This window comes from Prunus dulcis, chromosome 6 (genome assembly GCF_902201215.1).
Source record: "Prunus dulcis chromosome 6, ALMONDv2, whole genome shotgun sequence".
Classification (NCBI taxonomy): Eukaryota; Viridiplantae; Streptophyta; class Magnoliopsida; order Rosales; family Rosaceae; genus Prunus; species Prunus dulcis.
Window position 1 is genome coordinate 5084695 of NC_047655.1, and position 23071 is coordinate 5107765.

Below are 23071 nucleotides of genomic sequence, written 5' to 3' on the forward strand. Positions count from 1 at the left end.
TCCTCTTTGCCTCTCTCTTCTCCTCTTTGCCTCTCTCTTCTCTCCTCTCCCTTCGCTAGACCCAAGCCCCACCCAGACCTAACCCTCCATGGAATTACTCAACAAACCCCCACTTCTCTTTTCTCTTGGCCTATTTCTCCTCTTTGCCTCTCTCTTCTCTCCTCTCCCTTCCCCAGACCCAACCCCCACCCAGACCTAACCCTCCATGGAATTACTCAACACACCAAACCACCACCACTCAAAATTTTATATATATATATATATTTATTTATTTATTTATCCTCGACACCCCCTCCCCATTTTCTCTCTTGGCAAAGATAGTGAGAGCAAGAGAGAGAGAGAGCGGCATGTATAAGAAAGAAGAGGGGGAGGGGGTGGGGTGTGATGGGGTTTAGGTTGGGGAAGGGAGAGAAGAGAGAGGCAAAGGGAGAGGTAGAGAGTGGGGTGCGATGGAGGTGTGCTTGGGGTTGGGTCTAAGGAGTGAAGAGAGAGGCATAGAGAAGAAAGAGGCAGAGAGAAAAGAGAAGATAGAAGAGGGAGGAGGGGAGGGGTGCAATGGAGGTTGGGCCTCGAAGGGGAGATAAGAGAGAGGCAAAAGGAGAGAGAGAGAGAGAGAGAGAGAGAGAGAGAGAGAGAAGCTAAAATTACTAGAATGGCCATGCCACGTTAGCCCACTTAACGATTTTGTGGATGGAAATGGACAGAAGTAGTAAAGTGAGAAAACTTCAACAATTTTTAGAGATTCAATGGGTTAAGTGAGAAAATTTCAGTTTAAGGGGATAAAGTGAGACCGAACGTCTTTTTCAGAGGATGAAACAGTAAATAAGCCAAAAAAATCCAATAAAAATATCAATTACAACTACAAATACAAATAACATATAGAAAAGGTTAAAGCCAAAAAAAAAACCATATAGAAAAGGTTGGATCTCTTCTCTTCAACTGTAATCTGTATCCTTTTGAATATATAGATACAAGTCAATAACACTTTGCACTCTTGTAGTTTGGAGACAATTTGGCTCCTATTTCTTAAAAAGTGACAAAAATAACGAGTGAATTCCTACAGCATTGACTTCTATATTAATTTAATCAAGTTGGTTTTTTGTTTACAGGGGCTTGAACCTTGGAAGCTTGGGCCAATTTTAATTAAGTACCTACCTGGTTTTCAGTCTTTGAATCAAAGGGCCAATTTTCTTCTTCAGTTTATTTATTTATTTCGGACCAATGGCTAACGACACTCATCAATCTTCTTCACTTTCTTACAAGTGTGACTTTTGCGAGTTTTGCCAATTAATACAACAGAAATCTGAATTTAGTCTAAACTCAAATAAAACTGTTTCTAAAATCAATTTACATTACAAGACCAAAATAAATAATGAAAAATAGCCCAAATTACAAGGACGAGAATTGTACCTTCACTTCAATCTTCTGACTGAGTGAAACGTGTTTGGTTCTTTCCCGCGCTTTGCCGTTGCTACTCCAATGTCAATGCGTCGTTTCAAAGGCCAGATACTCCCAGCAGCTCGCCAAAACAACCCCATCATCCACCGTCCATTTCAATCAACCCCTGATTACTACACAAAGCTGATCGAAACCTACGCTCGTGGTCGAGAATTGCACCCGGCGAGACTTCTCCACGCCCATTTAATCACCATTGGCTCTGCTCGCTCGACCCATTTGGCTTCCAAGCTCATCGCTTTGTACGCTGCCTGCGGCCAAATAGCCCATGCTCGTAAAGTGTTCGACAAAATTCCCCAAACGAACATACGCCGCTGGTTTGCTCTCATTGGAGCCTATGCTCGTTGTGGGTTTTATCAGCAGGCAATCGATGTGTTCTGGGAGATGCAAAGAAAGGTCTCAAGGCCCAACAAGATTGTTATCCCCAGTGTTCTCAAAGCATGTGGACACCTCTCTGATCTTAAAACCGGTAAGAAAATACACGCCGTGGTGCTCCGCTTCTCGTTTGAATTTGATGCTTTTGTTAGCAGTGCGCTCATTGATATGTACTCAAAGAATGGGCGGGTGGAGAAGGCACAACAAGTTTTCGATATGATGGTGGAGAAAGATTTGGTGGCTTTGAATGCTATGGTTTCGGGTTTTGCTCAACATGGTTTGGCTAGAGAAGCATTGCGTTTGGTGGAGAAAATGCAGCTACTGGGATTAAAGCCCAATTTGATAACTTGGAACAGTTTGGTTTCTGGGTTTTCGCAGAAGGGCGATGAAGCATTGGCGTATCGAATTTTTAACCTAATGCTGGTTAACGGGATTGAGCCTGATATCGTATCTTGGACTTCGGTTATATCTGGGTTTGTGCAGAACTTTCAGAACAACAAAGCTTTTCATACATTCAAGCAAATGTTGAGTCATGGACTCTGTCCAACTTCGAATACTATTAGTAGCCTCTTGCCTGCTTGTGCAGCTGTGACGGATGTGAAGCGTGGGAAGGAGATTCATGCCTACGCGTTGGCGATAGGAGTTGAAGAAGATGTATATGTGAGCAGTGCACTTGTTGACATGTACGCAAAATGCGGATTTATATACGAAGCAAAGGCATTGTTTTGCAAGATGTCTCAAAAGAACACGGTGACATGGAATTCGATGATTTTTGGATATGCGAATCATGGGTATTGTAATGAAGCAATTGAGCATTTCAACCAGATGAAGATGGAAGACGATAAGAAACTCGATTACTTGACTTTCATGGCAGTTCTCACAGCTTGTTGTCATGCCGGAATGATCGAACTTGGAGAAAGCTTGTTCCATTTGATGCAGGAAAGGTATGGGATCGTGCCAAGACTAGAACATTTTGCATGCATGGTTGATCTTCTAGGTCGAGCAGGGAAACTCACCGAGGCTTATGATATGATTAATGCAATGCCTATGGAGCCAGATTTCTTTGTATGGGGAGCGTTACTGGGAGCATGTCGGAATTATGGAAATATAGATCTTGCTGAAGTAGCGGCAAAGCATTTGTCGGAGTTAGAACCGGAGAGTGCAGGTAACAATTTGCTGTTGTCAAGTCTGTATGCTGATTCTGGCAGTTGGGGGAATGTTACAAGGTTGAAGAAAATGATGATGAAAAACAAGTTAAGGAAACTTCCAGGACGCAGTTGGATGGAAGCTGCCTGATATTATAGAATGGCCTTTCAAGGAAGATTTTGTAAACCAGCTCTTGCATAAGCTTATTTTATCGAACTTTTATCACAGCAGAGCACAGCAACGTGATAATCTAACCAAATAGTAAAAGATATGTGAGATTGAGAAGGAAAGAGAAGCCGGATGACAGTGAAAATGAAATTATGGGATATAACATCAAGCTAGAATGCTATTAATTCTCACTCAAGTTTGTTCAGTATACAACAAGTAGGCTTTCAATCAAGAGCAAGCAATTTCATATGAAAAAATAAAAAAGAGCTCAATTCCAATCTGTAGAGAGGTACAGTATTAATTATTTTAGTTGACAACACAACCTTAAAAAATAATGGGTATCAGCCATTCAGCCTTTACTCCTGTTGGAGAGGACACGGCTTTTTCGGATGAAGTCCATCAGAACAATCTGCAAGTGATGTAATGACATCAATTTGAAGTCCAAGGAAAATATCCTAACCTGAAGCTACAAAGAAACCATGTATCCCAAATGAACTACAGGCACTGTTATGGAACAAATGTAAATGTAAAATAAAATAATAAAAAAACTGTTGCTACACTACTATAACAAAAGAGTAGAGCAGAATGTATATGGTCCACTGAGGTAAAAGACATTTTCACCTAAAAAGTGTTTGAACATAGCTTTCTAGTAAAAGTACTTAGGTAAAGCTTCTTCAGTCTTTCACCCTTTGCCCAAGTTCTTTAGATCATCTACATCCATCCCTGTCATCCTCTACTCCTGCAATAACTTGTCTTGACAAAACTGTGGTAACTGCTAATGACGTGTACGAACGAGGCCCCTTAAATTTTGGAAAGGTTAGACGAATTTCCTTAACTTGTATACACATGGGGCCTCCTTGCTCTTCTTTAGGTTTTTAAGCGTCTTAAAACTTCCCCTCCTACTATGTACTAGCAACAGATGAGATGTAGTTAAAGATGATAGAATGCAGATGCTAAACCATACAGATGAATCTTATAGTTAAAGATGACAGAATACAGATGAATTTGAAATTTTATTCGCCACAACATCCACCGAGTTACAAAAAATGGCCATAAATTTTCTCTAGCATTACTAAACAATGCACAAATAACTCTTGTAGATCAGAAAGGAACCTTACAAATAATAACGAGAACATAAGGGGCTTGTTCTCACCAAAATCTGTTCAAGAAATTATTACAGTTTTCATTATTCTGAAGAGCTACAGACAAAGGAGAACACTCTTAAAAGGTTGACGGAAGCAATTGCAAAATTATTGTTGTACCAAATCCACATTCATATTTGCATAAACATACAGGAATCTCCATGCATGACATAGGAGGTGACAAGGTGATAAAAGCATTCAATATCGCAATGAAGGACAGCTAACTGACATTTCTATATTTAGATCGACTTTTTTCCATTGATTCTGGAAAGAAAAGGCTCAATACCTTATTTTCTCGGTTACAAAAGGCTTAATACCTTATTGATGCAAAAAGAATATATTAACTAGAAACAGGTTAAGAATGTACTCGATGCCTCGGTGTCAACTATGTAGACTAGGAACGAACCTCCCACTGTTAGGTAACTGGGAATACATGCATTTAATGAGGGAGATTTTGTTACATTGGCTGATTCATTCAAAACCCATATACCTCTAAAGTGTCTCCACATAATTCCTAAGAACCCTTCCCATGCCTGTCAGGTTCAACATTACCAATCAAGCAAGCTTACAGGTTGAGTTCCAAGAGTTAGCTTCAACCAACTTGCTGAAACTTCTGAATCTACACAAAAACATACGATGAATAATCTGAAATTCTTGAGCAGTTATCAATAGAGAACTGCATCATATACACAAATTAACAGCAACTACAACAAACCCCAGAAGCTGCTATAAAGCCTTGATAAAGAAGAGCAAGCTTTAGAGCTAGAGTTCCATTATTTCTCCATGGCAAGACCATAGTAAACTTAACTACAGTGCAGTCTACATGGTAAGACCAGTGGTGTCCAATAGAATTAGAACTTCACAGAGGAGATTCACACAGGTACACACTGTCACCATCTAATCAGCTTCAGGGAATAAAACTAGTTTCCAAGATGCCCTGTTACTTTGGGTACATACACATGCCAGCAAATTCTACTAAGGAACCATAATATAATATGGTAAGCAACAGCCAGTCAAATAAACTAAGCAAATCATACAAATCAAATTCTAGTTTCCAAGCACAGAGCCAGAACAACAATCCAATAAAATAAAACCGCAATTAAAGCTATAAATTAAATTAAATTCAGTGTAAGGTCAAGAAAACTCACTCACCTCAACTTAATGTGTAAAGATTTCTCATTTGTGATTTGGAGCACCATGTGGATACGAAACCATCGAACCCATGTTGTAATGGTGCGACTCGAACCCATGGTACCCGCCACCCGGCATGCCCATGTGCCCGTGCCCGTGGGTCAACCCGAGAACCGGCATGGGCATCATTGTAGGCGGGTAAGGCATAGAAAACGAAAACTGCCCATTTCCATGCCCGAGGCTCTGACCCGCCTGACTCGACCCGCCACCCGACTCTTGATGCAAGCTCTGCGGCACCGGCGTCGACGCGAAAAGCTGGTCCGAAGACGACGGCCCAACGTCGCCCGATAACCCCTGCATCCTCTTCAAGTAGAGCCGATACTTCTGCAAGTGGCTAGCCACATTTTCTCGGGTCAAGCCTTCAACGTTCATCAGCTGCATAATCGTTTTGGGCACCGCGTTCTTGATCCCCAGGTGGGCCACCACGTCCACGAACCGCTTGTGCAGCTGCGGGGTCCACACGAGCCTCGGCCGCTTCAGCGCCCGCGCCGATGTGTCGTCGGCCGAGAAATTCTCGGTCCTCAGCGCCGAATCGGCCTCCTCCGTACAATCAATCTTCCGCGACTTTCTTGAATCGGATCCGGCGTTGCCGTACCCGTCGTTCTCGTCGACCTCGACGACCATCGGCTCGACGTCGTCGCTGCGGTTCTCGTCAAACGACTTGTAGTTCGAAGAGAAGCCCTGAGAGTGAGCGGCGCCGCGGAGCGTCGAGACCGTCTTCTGCGATGCGCGGTTGACGTCGACGGCTGTACGGCACGGCTCCGGCGAGATGCTGAAGGCAGAAGCGAGCTCGATTGGGATCAACGGCTGAGATAACGGCGTGAGATCGTCGGCGCTCGGCAGCCCCGCCTCCCACTCGAGAACTCGAGTCTCGTCGTCGCCGCCACTGCCACCGCCTTCGTACTCGCTCATCCTCACCTCTTCACCCATTGCAATAACAGCTCAAGCTCTCCCTCTATCTTCTTTTTTTTCTCTTTTTTTTCTTTTTTTTTTTCTGGTTGCTTTTTTTAGGTTCTTGTCATCAGCGAGGTCGAATTGTCCGTGTCGGGATCGGATCGGATTGGGAGAAAAATCAGGAGAGAAACGAAGACTATTGAGAAGAAGAAGCAGATATATAATTCGGGAGACTCGGAGGGGTGTTTGGGAAGTGAGAAAACGAGGGAAAATTATAAAAAAGAAAAGAAATTTTATTTTTTTCTTCTTTTTTTTTTTGCGCTTTTTTGTTGGTAAAAGTGCAATATCTGATTCCATCTTGTGCCGACGTGGACGACTTAGCCAGATATTTTTGATCTTCTAAATATCTCATCCTTTGGGTTTACTTCCCCACTTGCTCCCTCAGATTTCACAGCTTACTCGCTGTACCGTTCAAACACGTGCGCAGATTGTGCACCCGTGTTCGAGTTTTGGTGTGGTTTTATCCGAATAAGAAATTACCAGAATAGCCGTCGCGGTTGGAGGCTTCCGAAAGTGTGTCTTTTGGTGGAAGTGCCAAGTTGGCAAAGTGCCTGCACTTTTTAAGGGTGTTTTGGTAATTAAAGTGTGAATAAATTATTAAAGAACCGACTCTTGCATTTGGGGTCTTTTTGTATATTTTTTAATAAAGTGTGGAGCATTTTATATGGTATGGTTGAAAGGTAGGTGGACCAATGGGAAGAGAGAGATGTTGGTGAACAGCTGTGGATGTAATCTTTTGTTTTATGTGGAATATCTGTACTTTTTGTGAGGGTGATGGTGATTTTTATTTTCTTGGTCGAGGTTGATGGTGATGATGGCATAACTTTAGAGCACTTTCAGCAGTTTATTTCTTGTCATGGCAAAGGGGGCTAGGACAGTTATTATTTACGTGAATAGTGGCTGCTCTTGTAAAAGTAATGAGTGTTTCCAGCATACCCTTTGCATGGCAAATACTATTTATTTTTTTTGTTTTTTTCACAACTTTTTTTATCTAAACAATTAGTTGGATAATATTTTCATATAAGATTTTTGGGTTCCTACGTGTCAATACTATTCATATCTCATAATCGGATATGATTTTCGGTTTCAAATTTCAAATAAATTTCAAATTTCAAATTTCAGATAAGATTTTCACCATCTAAAATTGCGCCACGTGTCATTTCTATCGGCCTAAATTTTTCTATAAAACCAAAGACTCAACTCATACCTCCCACACCAGATCTTCTTTACATTTTCATTTCTCATATTTTAGATTTCATTCTCCATTCTCAAATGGCAGACATGCAAGAAGTCTTGGAGACGCAAGAACGAGAAACTAGAGAAAGAAGGCATAGACGAGTTGCTGGCAAAAGGGCCCAGAGAGACCTAGATCAGCAACTTATCATGGTAGTGGCTTTGCTTGATGAAGAAAATTAGAACCGACATGGTTCACAAGAAGGCCGTGACCCGACTGTGCACAGACATATACATTATCGGGGCAAGAGTCTTCTGGAAGATTATTTTATCCAAACTTCTCTATACTTTAATGTTCATTTTCGAGAGCGATATAGAATGTAACCCCACTTGTTCAATAAAGTCATGCATGATATTTGTAATTATGATGAATACTTTGTTCAAAAGAAAAATGCTGCTGGAAATTTGGGACTTCTTCCCGAGCAAAAGTTCACAGTTGTTATACGAATGTTGGCGTATGGGTCATCTGCTGATCAAGTGGATGAGATTTCCCGGATGGGGAAGTTCAATGCTTTGGAGAGCTTGGTGAGATTTTGTGATGCAGTTGAAACTCTGTACACCAGGGACTACCTGCGTAGACTTACGCCTAGGGACCTGCAACGACTTCTACAAAAAAGCGAATCTCGAGGATTTTCAGGAATGATTGGTAACATCGACTGCATGCACTGGTAATGGAAGAATTGCCCAACCGCTTGGCAAGAAGATTATGGAAATAGAAAAGGGCAAAAAAGTATCATCCTTGAAGCCGTTGCTGGATTCGATATATGGGTTTGGCACGCCTTCTTCGGAGTTGCCAGATCTCAAAACGACTTGAACGTCCTGGGTCAATCCCCAGTGTTCAACGATGTTTTGACAGGTGAAGCCCCGAATATCACCTATAAAATCAACAATACCGTCTACCATAATGGGTATTATCTAGCCGACGGCATCTACCCGAGGTGGACCACATTTGTGAAATCAATTTTGCATCCCCAATCTCATAAGCAAAAATTATTTGATGCCTATCAAGAGAGTAACAGAAAAGATATGGAGATGTGCTTTGGTATCCTCTAAGCCCGATGGGCTATTATTAAGGGCGCATCATGTCTATTTGATAAGGAGGTGCTGAGGAGCATAATGATGACATGCATCATCCTCCATAACATGATTGTGGAGGATGAGTATGATTACGATGCTGCAGAGGTATACAAACCGAATCCCATGAACACAGCCTTGACAAGAATTTATGAAAAACCAATGGGGTCAAATGGAGAACCAGTGCAGCATGAACCGTTGGTTAGGAACTGTCGTTTCATGCCCCGTATGATTGATCGATACACGAAGATGCAATCGTCTTATATTCATGAACGACGTCACGTTGACTTGATGGAGCATTTATGGGCGGTGAAAGGCATTGACTGTGAATGAAGTGAAGTGAAGATGTTTTTTTATTTTATTATGTTTATGTTGTATTTTTAGTTATGCTTTGTTTTTTTAATCCTTTGGTTGTGGTTTGTTTATTTTTTATGCTTTGGTTGTGGTTTTTTTTTTTTATGTATGGAATGTTTTGAATAAAAAGGTATTTTATTAAATGCTTTCTTTATTCACTCAAAAAAAATCAATACAACTAATAAAATAAAATACATGAATTACAACTAATTTTTAAAACAAAACATTAAAATACAATGAAATGAAAGGCAAGCAAACTAACTTAATGGTTTTGATCATTTAACCAATCCGTGTTGCTAGGTCTATCGTCACGAAAAAGTCTTCGTCTCATAACATCCCTTCGTTCTAGCTTCCAAAATTGTTTTGTTTCAGGGGACATATGGCTTGTATCCATGGCCATGGTTTCCCGATCCTTCCTCTCCATGTTTTCTTGGCGTACATACTCCCTTTCTTTGCGTACATACTCCCTTTCTTTTGCATATTCTAGTTGAATTGCCTTCTCGTCTTCTTGGGTTTTCATGTCTATTTCAATTCTCATGGCACTTTGCCTTGCAATTTCCTCCAAAAACTTAGACCCATTATTGGTAGAATTACTCCCTCTCTTCGCCTTTGCCGCCTTCCTCCCAATAGGCCTCGGCTCCCTTTGGATGGGTGAGTCTTGACTCATCGGGGAATCTATAGGCGAATCCGATGACGGTGAATCATGGAGTGGCATCTCGTTTAACATCACCGTCGGACCTATTGGAATAATTCGGAATCTCTTACAATTCTTCACCACCTCCCAACATTGGGTATGGTTGAAAGTTTTTTTGCCTTGCCCAGTAGCACCATACCACATTTGTGCTTACATAATCTATATATATATATATATATATATAAAATATTGGAAATGCAAGAAACTTAAAAAAAAATATTGGCAAAGCAACAAATATAAACAAAAATAATGGAAATGCAATTTTAACAATTTATTGGAAATGCAAGAAATATTAACAAAATATAAAAATTGTAAGAAACATTTAAATTAAAATTAATAGGACATTAAAATTAATAATATGAAAACTACAAATAATTTACCTCATTGCTAAGATTTTCCCCGCTTCTATGGTTGTCCATCACTTTTGCCAAGACATCTCTCCATTTCCCCAACTCTTTATTGAGAACTTTCCACCTACTAAATAATGTCATTTCTGTACAGGTCTAACCCGATCTTTCACAAAATTCAGTATGAATTTTTTTCCGCATATGACAGAATTTCATCTCATTGCCCGAGATGGGACAATGACTAATTTGAACCCAACACTCACACAACAAAACATCTTCCATGATGCTCCATGCCCCTCCGGTTTCGATAGAAGAAGCCATAATATGATAGAGAAAAATAAAACTTAAAAGTGAAAAAAATATTGAGTAGAAAGTGAATAATAGTTGAAGGAGAAGAAAATGTACGAGGATTTGGTGTTAAAAGTGAAGAGTATTGGTTGGTATTTATAGAAAAAAATTCATTAATTTTTGGGTTTTTTAAAAAAAAATATCAAATTTTTTTCATTATTTTATTACACAAAAATTCGCTGCCGTTGGATTGGAGGAAAAAAATATCGGAAAGCAACGAATTACCCCGCAATTTTTGTCCACATTGAACATCTTTTTTTTCTCATTGCCCATGAGGGCTCAAAGCCCGAACTTGGCCATGTTCATTTTGATAGGAAACCATAATATGAAAGAAAAATAAATGAGAAGAAAGTGAACAATAGTTGAAGGAGAAGAAAATGTATGAGGATTTGGTGTTAAAAGTGAAGAGTATTGGTTGGTATTTATAGAAAAAAAAATTCATTAATTTTTGGGTTTTTTTAAAAAAAAATTTTGATTTTTTTTCAATTTTTTTGGCAAAAAATTGGTTGCCGTCGGAGAAGAAAAAATCGATCGGAGCGACCAGAGGCCGACACGTGTCAAAGAGCCGTTGGCGGCACTGTAGCGCTGAGTTGAAATTTTTTTTAACGTTGGTGCAGTAAAAAAAAATTCAAACCTCAGTGACAGGCCAAGTCTGGCGTAAGGGATGACATCACCTGACTCATTTTGAACCTCCACCTCAGACCAGCCAGTCGGTGACCCCACCTCTGCCTCAGGGACTGACTTTTGTTCTTTGAAACTACTTTTTGGCCCTAACACACCCCTACCCCCAGCCCGAGCCCAGCCTTAGCTGCTGGAAATGCTCTTAGAAGCACACAAATTCAAGGCCTGGCGAAAAACCAACTACTTACATACAAAATAACCAACTAACAAAAGGTCCTCAAAACCTAACTTGAACTCGATTGTATGTGTTTTTAAAACAACATGTTATGAATTTTTTAGAATGTCAATAATATGTTTTATGTAAGTTTAGAATGAGAAATTTGAGCAAGTTAGAATAAAATTTTACTAGTTGAAGTCCTAATTCAAACTTAATCAAAATTTGATCCAATAGTAATTTGTCAATCTAACCTCAAGCACTATACATAATGAACTATCAAAGAATGGCCCAAGTTTTTTTTTTTCTTTTTTTTTTCCTGCTATAGTTAGGAAGGGGGAGGGGGAAATTTACACACATGAATACCATGGGAATTTTAATCTAAGACCACTAAAGAACACACCAAAAGTCTAAGTCAATCCAACAAACACTCCATTGATAAGAATGGCCCAAATCCAAGTGTCATGAATGAAAGTTGTTGAACAAGAGTAGGAAAAAAAATTACTATTATTTTACAAAGGTTGGGTTAGGCTTGTGGTGTTTATTAGGCATGGGGGAGTTTTGACATTGTTCTGGGCCTAATAGGCTTTATGCCTATCCTGATATAGCATCTTTCCTGTCTTACCATTTCTAGTCCAAAAGCCCACCCATGGACTAGAGAGCATTTAGGTCTTTTTCATTTTTGGTCAAAAGGGAGCATTTAGGCCTTTGCTTTCAAGCACCATCCCAATAGAAATTTCCAAACACATTACTATGGTGTGATGGATTAGTACCATACAGTTTCCCCTCATCCCCAACATTTACTGAGGCTGTTTTTGCCACAGCAGCAGAGAGAAGTGGTAGCAAATGGGCATGGCTACCACATCCATATATCTATCCCCACCAACTTTTTCCCATTTTCTCAAGCCAAGCTATTGTCAATTTCTAAGAACCCAGAAACCATGTTTGCCTTTTGCTTCACCAACCAAAAAGAGCATAATTTTCCACAACCCACATGATAATTTCACCCAAAGAAGCACCCCGATTTGGCAAATCTATGCAACCTCTGGTGAAGCTGTGCCTGCAGAAGCCATCCCACTTGAGACTTCCCAGCAGATAGTGTCCACTGGTGATGAGGATGGTGTTTCTATCACCATCTCTGTTCTTCTTTTCATTGCTTTTGTTGGTCTATCTGTTCTCACCATAGGGGTAAACTCAAGAACCCATGTTCCTTTTTGAATTCCAATTTGTTTAAGTTACTAAATTTATGGTTTTGGGAAGTAGGTTTTGCTAAATTTGGGTTGTCTTGGATTCAGGTTATCTACCTAGGTGTGACAGATTTTCTGCAGAAGAGGGAGAGAGAGAAGCTTGAGAAAGATGAGGCAACTAACAAGAAGAAGAGTGGAAAGAAGAGGAGGGTGAGAGCAAGGGCTGGGCCTAAAGGATTTGGGCAAAAGATTACTATTGATGATGATGATGATGACTGAAATGCAATTGCTCTTTTGATTAGTTTTTTTGGGTAACTCTTATAAAATGTAATTTATGAAGTTTTCAGTGGTTTGTTGGTGACTGTCTTCCATTTGGAAATAGCATGAGTGATGATCAAAGAGGCACATTCCCTTGAACTTGATGCATGTAGATTTTACATTTATTGGCAGCAGACCTTGAATGGTTTCATTTTTTATCAACCTTTAATTAGATGCTGTAAATAGTGAGTTCTACCCTAAAGCCTAAAGCCTAAATCCTGTCTCTTAATCTGATGCATGAGGAAATGTTATGTATTTGTTAGATGGATACAAAATTCTAACACTACTTATTAGTGACTGCCAACTGTACTGTAGATGCATGCAAACTCTATTATATTTATCAACGGTTGACAATCACACAATACAATGGCAACCCCATACATCGTTTAAGGATTTTTAGTTTCATTGCTCAATCCAATCACTGATTAGCCCCATTGTATAAATCGGTAAAATTCGATTTTGTAATATATTAATCATAATCTAACCACGATTCCGGTTTTTCAATTTTTGGATTATGTAAAATGGGAGGGTTGACTGGCTTATTCATTGATCTTGTAATTTATTGATGTGGAAACATGTAAAGGTTAGTTTATGAGGCCATTCCAGCTTTTGGTTGAGAGCCGCAAAGCATAGGTTTAGGGGTCGAACCCTCTTTTAGTAAAGCAAACTTGATGTCAAAACTTTAGACATCAGGGTTTTAGGGTTTACGGCTTGGGCTACAATAACTGGCTCTAAAGTGTCAGTACATGAAAGCAGCACAACTGGCTTCACGCTTTGGTACATGCTGACAAAATATTATCAGAACAGACACCATCATTTTCACCGGTTTTATAATCATTTTTAAGCATAATATAATTCTATAAGTTACCATTTCAAAAGATTTATTTCTTCGGATTCCTCTTCCCCAATCGAAAGTGATCAATTTATGCACGAAAGACAACAGAGATCCCTCTCCCCTCCCACATCCGTCCTTTCCTCAAATTTTTACACGACTTACAAATCTTCCCAGAAGTTGAAATGTTCTACAACTAGGGAGTTACTGTTTCAAAAATTGGAAGTTGTCAAAATGAGACAAAATTATAGTTTTTGAGTTTTTGGAGCTGCATTCTATTCACGGGAGGGATAGATAAAAATTCACTACCCAGATAAAGGGTTAAGGAGCTTGTGATGCAGAGAAAATCAGCAATAAATACATGAGATATATAGCCTTGAACAATATACTTCCATAGAAAACTGTACTTTATGTGACTGAGAAAAAACAAAGTCATTACCATACATTTAAAAAAACTGCAGCCTCGCCTAATCATGAACAGCTCTCCACATGGCAACATTTGTACAGTCACGTCGACATATAAACTACCTCACCATTAATCATTTTTACACCCTTAAAAAACTTGTATAGTCATTTATCTCCTCTGCAGGGGCATCAGGTGTGTTTAACATCTGAACCTCAGCTAGCTCGACTCTATGTATAAACTTTAAACTACACAATGTACAGTTTTCCAGTACAAGCAACAACTTTATTTTCAATCGGCCTCATACCTGTCTTTCAAAGATAGGCAGAGCCAGTCATAGATATAGATATGAGGAAGAGACGACGACGACGACGACGACGACGACAAAGAGAGGGAAACACACACTAGCCTCAGTTAGCTGTACAAACAACTTTCGTTCCTACACCACCTAAGCAGGGTGCGAAGACTGAGCAGCAATTCTCCTTTCTGCACGCATCAAAGTACGCAGTAAGAAACGTATCTCTAAAGAATGAATCATGCCACATATGCTATTTTGGAAGTTAATCAACTATAATTATGTACTATGTAGTAAGATAATGTACTACATATTGCAGGGAGATGTGTCTTTACTAAGGTAAACAAACAATCAGGAAAAATCAAGTACATAGATGAATGCATCCACAGAATGATAAAGCGGTCCTTTTAGTTTGTTAAGTTTGGTCGCACATTCATATAGCAAAATGTGTTAAGAGGGCTGAAACTTGTACTTCTGTAAAAGGCAAAGAGTAAAACAAAAGAAAAACAAAAGCCAGGAATAACACTAAATGGCTTGCACGCCAGATAAAAGCATGATCTTGTACCAAGCATAAAAGCCAGGAAAATCACCCCAATTATAAATTAAAAAATTGGCATCCAAAGATACATACAGATATTTGTACATTCAGTCATACATCAATACTCATTAATATATATATCCATATACATAAAAATGAGTCATGAAGATATGCAGTTTACAGACATAGATGTATAAAAACTGAGAAGGCAAAAAGAAGAATGAGTACCCCCGGCAGCAACAAGTTTCTCTACACGAGCAACAATATGCTTCCCATAAGTGTATTTCTTCAATGCATTCAAATGAACTTTAATTCGCGAAAGAATCAGTTCACGTTGTTGGTCATCACAAGTCTCCAACACTTTTTGTACAACATAGTTCGCAAATTGATCCTTCATCATTGCCTATATATACAAGCAGTCAGTCAAACTAAATAAGTGGACAAAATGTTGGGGATGAGAGAATACATATATAAGACATGCAGAAAGAAGAATGATATCACATATATTCATGCATAAGGCTTTCAAAACATCTGAAGCCACAATATCCACAAAAACAATAGGGAAGAATGAAGAAATATAGGTCACTGTAATCCCCACAAAATGATCACTAATTTTCGTCATTTAAGGGCTATAATCCAAGCTCTTAACTTCGGTCCTTGTTGCAACACCTGTGTGCAACGGCTGATATACAAATGTTCAGAACATAATCTTAAATTGCTTCCAATCCATTTGATGGAACCAAAGGAAGTGCTAATACACATTGGTTATGAAGCACAAAAGGTCTAATCCATACCAAGGGATCCCTAGGATGATAACGTATACAAATGTAAAACATGTATCCTGTTCCACCAAAAAAATCCCACCCTCAGACCAAAAAAATAATGATGTTCCACCAAAAACGACGCCTCTACTTGTGCCTGCTTGTTATGATTACACTTATCAGAAAAACAATGAGTCCATGACTTTATTTCCAACAAATTAAAGTGTGTAATAAGCACATAGAGATATGACGAACCTGAAGAGGCTCGTTTTCATCGGTAGTGCCAAGCATCTCATTCACTAGTAATTCACGTTCAGCGGGACCGCCAAAAGTTAAACACTTCTCAACTACATTGGAGGCAAACTTCTGTTGACTCATTTGGACTATCTTCCCAGCTAATTCTTTTATGATAGCAGAACGCTCATGAGGTTTTCCATGCTCGAGGACATGCTGTTTAAAAAAAATAAGGCAAGCAGATGACCAAAGAATAATTAAAAGTCTAAATGTACATATAAATCAAAACTGGATGAAAACCCCGAGTTCTTTTCTTTTCAATAATGAAAAACTCAGTTGATAAGTAATAACACAGCAACTAAGAAAGTATTCTCATGTTTTCATGAAAAACTGAAACATATAGCAATAAAAAAGTGAAAAGAGCCCTAGAACTAGGCTTGCAAGTGAGCCAAGTAGTCCGCAAGCAGCTCAAAGCTTGACCTAGCCAAGGGGATTGTTTACGTTTTCCATTAAGAAAACTTAATAATCAATATCCATGGATAAGCAAGCACAAGCAATATCCTTTGAGCATGAATAAAACTCAAGCTCAGCTCGAATTCAATAAAAAGTATTTTTTAAGCTAAACTGAAATCTTGAGCTTCTGTAAAATTAAAACAAGCTCAAGCTGGGCAAAGATTATTATCTCAGCTCAATTGCTGCCCTACCCAGAAGATCAAAGAAACAAGTATATGGTCCAATCTCAAACATATCAATCTAACTGTACTAGAATAGTTGCTCTTCATGTTCTTGGGCTAGCTGGACAAATGAACATCTAAAAGGTGGTTTAAATGTTTCAAATACTAAAAATTGCTAAACCCCGAAAAACTTCCAACCCTGTGGTCTTCATGACAGAAATAAGTGACAAAGTACGAATAACACGTTGACATGTTAAAAAAAGCAATACGAGTTGCAGCTTCGAACTCAAGAAACAGTGTGGGAAAAAAACAAGAATAAAAAAATTCGAGGTTTTGTAATTAATCATTCTATGAATATAAACACCAAGAAACAGAGAAGCATCACCAGACGTGAAAACAAAAAACAAAAGGCAGAGGAGCAGAAATTTTGTTGCAAATATATCATTGAATATGGTAATGGAATAGAAGGCAGAAAGGCATTAGAGATAGATATTTAGAAGTAAGCCACTTGGCTGACTGATAAAAAGACAAACGTTACCAATATAAAAGTTCACAAAGGCGAGTGTTTAAGCACAGAAGAGTCCATTAATTAGGGAAGATTATGAACCTGAACAACATAATTGCCATACTGATCTTGTGCCAACATGCTAACAGCTCCCAATATCTCGTCCATAACTTTACTCTGTGTATTCATATCATTGCAGTGCTCAAGCACTCTCTGCCAAATACACAAACGTTATTATGGATTACACATTAATTGTTTGTTCAGAAGAAGTTATCAAAATCAAAGAACAAAAAGAAAAAGATGTATCTCAACCTGTATCACACGGCAACCATATGGATGGGTGGAAAGGGTCACAACTTGATCAAAAAACGTTGAGACAATAAAATGAACAGCGTCTTCAGGAACACATTCAATACACTTCTGGATGACATGGTTCCCATTCTGATCACGTACACAGCGCATAACATGACCGTCAAGTTCTTCAACCATTTTGATCTTTTGGTCCAGATCAACAACTTCTATTGCCTGAACATGATAAAAGTATATTACTGCTAGAACCAACTGTAGCAATCCTTGGATAAACAAATGAATTTTAGTCTACTAGCATGAAAGTTAAAAGGAAATCAGGTCATTAGCATTGGCATACAGTTATTATTAAGCCTCCCTTGCTGTGCACAAAAGCATAATAATGGAAGTAATGGTTATAGCATCCGAAAAGACTAGGATTGTTTCTTGCAGTACTACCAGAACAAATGGTTGAATAATCAATCATATGTTGAAATATGAAAGAAAGATATCCATATTCCAAAGAAATACAGGGCACAACCTAGTAGCAGAAAAAGTTAATCCAGTCACAAGTTATTGGTACCTTCTGGATCACCCGACAACCATACATTTGAAGGCTAAGTGTCAGTACATGACCAAAAAGCTTGTTGGCCAATTCCCTTCTCTGAGATTGAAGTCCATGCTCAAAAAACTGAATACGAACACAAATTGTTACCATGTAATATATACTAACAAGTAGAAATCAAACTAAAGCATGTGTCCAGCGAATATCATTTACCTTTTGAATCACATAATTACCAAACACATCAGTCATTAGAGCAAGCGCTTGAGGCATAATTTCTTGATAAACCATGTTTTTCTCTTCTGTAGTGGCTGTTTCAAGTTTTTGTTGAATAAACCGACTCCCATATTGATCCGCACTGCACATACAAACAAAATTATCATAACCAACTTATGATAAAAGCATAAAGATGAATGACAAGAAAACTTATAAGGATTTGATACCTGAATTCCACAACATGTCCACCAATTTCTGAAAGTTCAAAAGATTTTGCTTTATTGCTCTTAAACTCTTCTAAGAGTGAAGATGCAAAGCTTTCATCTAGGTTACCGCCACCATCCAGGTGCCAGGGTCCCATGACACCCCCAGCCAAATTCCTCATCCCAGAAGGAAAGCACATATTAAGCTCATTGTGCCTCATAGGACTACCTGGTCCAACTGGAGAGTTAGGAATAACAGGACTTGCCATGGGACTTCCAGGATAAGACATGCCTACACCAAATGCAGGATTCCCATAATAACCATGATGATTAGAACCAGCAGACTTGCCCCCCAAAGGAACACCATACTGTGACTTCTGTGGTGAAAGCAAGGCTCCAAGATACGCCTTTTGAAGTTCAAGTAAATTCATGTATGAATTACCTAAGTAGTTCCTATCCACGGAGGGGTCATTAAGAGCAGCAAGCTGTGCTGCAGCATACTCAGATGTCCTCAAGTATTGAAGATACATAGGATCGACAAAAGGAGCTTGAAGACTACTCCCTGCAATTGGACTCCCTAATCTACCAAGATTATGTGATTCAGATGCAGCAGCTGCTAGGTTTGGTCCAGAAGCCATACCTCCTCCAAGCACTCTTGAATCCATCCCAGGGGATCCCATAGCTGATTCGAACAAGGGTGGAAGATTACCAGTGCCAAGTTGGCTAGCCACCATGGATGCCAATGCAGGATTCATAGAATACCCACTTAGACCATAGTTTGAAAATGACGAGTTTGCGGTATCTACTTGCTGATACTGAGGATGCAAGCTGCCACCACCATTATGATTGGATGTGGGGGATCCTTTTAAATACAATTTATTTGAAGAAACTGCAGCTTTTTGTAGTTCAACTTGCCTATCAGACGATGAGTTACTAAAATCCGGCCCACCACCATTGCTCTTACCCAAATCCGAGTATGAACCTTTTGCTGAGTGTGGAACAGATGGCATATGCATATGCCCAGATTCAGACTTCTTTAGGTATGTTAGTTGCCTGGCATGACTCTCACCACCTTGCAAACCAAAGAGATAATTCTGGTGATCATCAACATCTTGTTTGATCTGTGATGGCAAATGGTTTTCATCATCTATTACACCATTGGAAGACAAGTTCATGCTGGAAAAAGGCCCCACCAGATCTCCAGACTCATTGATGCCAGATGAGACAGCATTGAAGGAGCTCGGACTACTAATGCCTCTCTTCTCTGAAGTACCAACTCTTCCTCCTCCAATTGGTGTAAGGCAAGGACTAGGAGCCCTAGCAACAAGTTGAGGATCAGGAGTGGTGCTTCTTGACAATGAAGCACCTAGAGCTGCAGCATATGAGTAAGAAGAAGGTGGGCCCATACTTTGGGCTGCAGATGAGCCCTGACCATTTGCACTAGATCGTAGACCATCAGAAGCCATCACGTCACGGCGCAAATGAGCTAGATCAGCTTCAGCAGAACCATCTACATTTTCATCAAATGCATTACGGCTGGCTGGACGAGAAGGAAGCCCAGAAACAGGAGATGCACGCCCCAAGTCATCCTGAACAACAAAAATTTTAACTTGTCAGCAAATAAAATATAGTAAACAGATCAAACTAATGATTCTGCACAAATACAACAGTTGTGAACCAAAAATGAGGACTCATAAGTAAGATTAGCATGCAACAACAAAGGCTCCATACAACTATAAAACTTTATAGGTACTACTGATACAGAAAGATATAGGAAAAAATGGTTTAAACATATATAGGAATCTAAATTATGAATGCATAAAATATTTTACTTGATAGCTTTAGAATTTAAGAATAAAGTATCTAAATAAGAGCTTTTCTGCTCAGTGCTAATTACAACTCTGATTTTGAGGTTGCCAAACAAGTGTATGGTATGGACTGAAAATTATCCGGATCATATTCAACCATACTATTAAGAAGAAAAAAAAAATTACGGTGTACCTGTGATGGCATAACCAATTTGTATTCAATCAGATTTTTTTTAAAAAAGGGTTTGAACATACTCATCAAGTTCACTCATTTGAGTTAAATGCAAGAAGCAAGAAGGATTATCCAAATTCACTGATACTGGTGTTACTACTATGCTCTGTGGAGCATTATTTTGGTCAACTAAAGAATAGCATGATAACCTGGAAACTATAGCTGAAGAGAGATGCAAGGCAATAAGGGATAGTTGCAAAACATTAGATTGTATTAGAAACCACGAGGGCTGGAAACCTATCCCAGGAATCGGACGAAAGAAAGAAAACAAATGCACTCCGTGCTAGTATGACTACAGACATGCAGCCATAACCAAGATGACCAATGCAATCATGAAGAGGACTGTTAAGCTGAACAACTTGGCGCAACTTACAGCCATCAGAAAGAAGGAAAAACTAAACAAGATTAGATGCAGTTAAAAATTTCCCTGTTTTTTAAAAGCTTCTAAAGGATGGATTGGACTTTCAAAGTTCTCAAAGCGAGTTCCTAAAGAGAGTGTGATTATGACTGACTAATTGTCCTAAGTAGAAAACCTCCTCAATATCCAATATCTGAAAGAGTGGACCAGCTGTAGGTACACAATCAAGTTGTTAACATAAACGTAAAAGGTAGCATTCAGGATGAGGACATTTGGTCCAAGCCAAATGGGGCAAGGCACACATTTGCATTCTAAATACAAGAATCAAATACTCATATTTTCTATCCCATGAATCAATATTCTCCTAAGTTATACATTATGTCACTCTCAAATATCAATGGGAAGCATAAATGTAAGAACAGACAATTCAAGGAACAAATATTAAGTGATACTCAAAGCGTTATCAACAAATGCAAGCAAACATTAAGAAAGCACGAACTTCAGTTACACGTGTACCAAATCGAACATCGAACACAACCATAGAAACAAATCACCTGAAAGATTTCAGCTAGGCTCTTTTGTTTGTTACCAAGTCCTAAACCTGGCAAACCAATCAGTCCATCAACACCCCACTCTGCTGAGCCACGTACTTTGTCCGGCTCAACCTCGCTCTCTTGTTTCCTCGAGTTAAAACCTGGCGGCATCGAAAACAACGATCTTTGACTAGCATCATCAGCCCTATTCACTTTCCTCCTGTCTCCAATTCCACCCAATACAGAACTCCCTCCTCCTTTCATCCTTTGCGCAAACCTCCAATCCTCCTTTGACAGCAATGGAGGTGGAAGCCGCGGATTCAGATTCACATTCGAGTAATAGTATTGGAGATAAGCAGGATCGGACCTAAGCTCCTCTTCAGACGCAAACCCATTTTTAGCTCCAGGAAAATCCGAAAAGGCGGTGGCACCACCGCCACCGCCACCGCCACCGCCACCGCCACCAGCAGCAAACAATCCTCCCACTGCATTCAAAGAACCCTCCACAGTTGGAGGTGCTGATCCACTTCTAAATATATTCAGCTCGCTTTCACGATCATCAACCTCTTGCCTGCGCTGCTCCCTGAGCAACATACCTATCTCCTTCTCAAATTCGTCACCGAAGGACCCCTCGTTACCTGCAAGCATTGGTCTTCTTCCTATTTCAGACAACATTCTCGATGAAAAACACTAACCTACAATCAACCCTCTTCCAAAAACTCAAATTGATCACTACCCACTAGCAGTAACCTAACCCTAAACCCCTACAACAATCCCAAAATCAAGACTTAAACCTAAAAGCCCAATATTTACAACCTCAAAGTTGCTAACTTTAAACTGATCAAACCCCAAAATTTCTCCCAAGCCACTTCATGCCTCACCTAAAATATATATACCCCAAAACAACAATCAGAGCTCATAAAGTTATTATCTTTCCCTGAATTCAGTCCCATAAAATTATTCAAACCACTTTTTTTCCAGCATGTTCTCCATGTAACAGCACAAAAACAAGAGCATAGACAAAAATATTAAGTTTGTGAAGGAAAAAAATACAGAACACAATATCAGTGAGAGAGCTGAGGAGTTGTGTCTAAGATCAAAAAGAGTTATAGAGAAACAAAGGGTAACTGACGGCTGAGATCAATAGGGCGGCGATTGGTTCTTACAAGAACCCTTGTTAGGGTTTTGTTGCAGTTCAAGCAGCGGATTAAATACAGTGATAGTGAGAAAGAAAGCAGGAAAGAAAGTAATAAAAAATGATAAATAAATTTATGGGAATATTTTTTTCTTCTTTTGTTATTTTTGGGTTTTGAAATATCTGGAAATAGCTAATTAACGTGCCTAAAAATTAGGGCTAATTGACCAAGTGATAACGGACTGATGTTTTAAAGGAAAAAATTCACTAAATAAAAATTAATTATAATGATTAATGATAATGATGTTTGTTTAGTTTTTCTCGTCTCAAATAGGAAGAATCTCTGACTGCCACGTCAGCTCCTTAGATTCGCTGCCTCTTCCATGAACCCAAAAAAATTAGCAGTGAGTTAAAAAAATGGGGCAAGTACAGTTTCATTGGACGGTTATAATTTTCTGGGTAAAAATCTCTCCCTTCCTTTTGGGTAAGTAGGTTGATTTTCCATTTTTAAAATTTATTTCCTCCTTTTGCCTTCTTTCTGTCATTTTTATGTCTGCATTTTGCCCAAATTTGGTTTCTAATTTTTTATTAAAAAAATACCAATGACAATATAAACAAAAACAAATACAAATACAAATCAACAAAGGTGTCGAATACGAATACATAATGGGTCAAA

General features: G+C 39.1%; 4 protein-coding genes across 12 annotated transcripts; 2 read left to right on the forward strand and 2 right to left on the reverse strand.

Moving 5' to 3' along the window:
- The first annotated feature begins 1257 nt into the window (after positions 1 to 1257).
- On the forward strand, positions 1258 to 3151 carry LOC117630892 (pentatricopeptide repeat-containing protein At5g59600). Its single transcript, XM_034363734.1, has one exon. It carries the CDS (start codon positions 1480 to 1482, stop codon positions 3124 to 3126), a length of 1647 nt encoding a protein of 548 aa, XP_034219625.1. The 5' UTR covers positions 1258 to 1479; the 3' UTR covers positions 3127 to 3151.
- Positions 3152 to 3297: 146 nt separating this feature from the next.
- On the reverse strand, positions 3298 to 6721 carry LOC117630893 (transcription factor PCL1). Of its 9 annotated transcripts, none has more exons than XR_004586272.1 (3): positions 5439 to 6720; positions 4777 to 4905; positions 3298 to 3553 (listed from the first exon to the last, which is right to left on the reverse strand). XR_004586272.1 is itself a non-coding variant. In XM_034363739.1 (2 exons), exon 1 carries the CDS (start codon positions 6405 to 6407, stop codon positions 5463 to 5465), a length of 945 nt encoding a protein of 314 aa, XP_034219630.1. In that variant the 5' UTR covers positions 6408 to 6721; the 3' UTR covers positions 3298 to 3553; positions 5439 to 5462. The 9 variants fall into 9 exon arrangements, 4 of the variants coding, with proteins under 4 accessions (XP_034219630.1, XP_034219629.1, XP_034219628.1 ...); XR_004586271.1 differs by having other exon boundaries at positions 3298 to 3604; XR_004586270.1 differs by having other exon boundaries at positions 3766 to 4905.
- A 5330-nt stretch (positions 6722 to 12051) lies between these two features.
- Positions 12052 to 13004, forward strand: LOC117631954. The gene is made up of 2 exons (XM_034365299.1): positions 12052 to 12504; positions 12612 to 13004. Exons 1-2 carry the CDS (start codon positions 12163 to 12165, stop codon positions 12780 to 12782), a joined length of 513 nt encoding a protein of 170 aa, XP_034221190.1. The 5' UTR covers positions 12052 to 12162; the 3' UTR covers positions 12783 to 13004.
- A 996-nt stretch (positions 13005 to 14000) lies between these two features.
- On the reverse strand, positions 14001 to 22554 carry LOC117629954 (pumilio homolog 1). The gene is made up of 9 exons (XM_034362634.1): positions 21282 to 22554; positions 18354 to 19918; positions 18127 to 18268; positions 17932 to 18039; positions 17376 to 17588; positions 17166 to 17276; positions 15906 to 16100; positions 15118 to 15292; positions 14001 to 14542 (listed from the first exon to the last, which is right to left on the reverse strand). Exons 1-9 carry the CDS (start codon positions 21933 to 21935, stop codon positions 14505 to 14507), a joined length of 3201 nt encoding a protein of 1066 aa, XP_034218525.1. The 5' UTR covers positions 21936 to 22554; the 3' UTR covers positions 14001 to 14504.
- Positions 22555 to 23071: the final 517 nt, after the last annotated feature.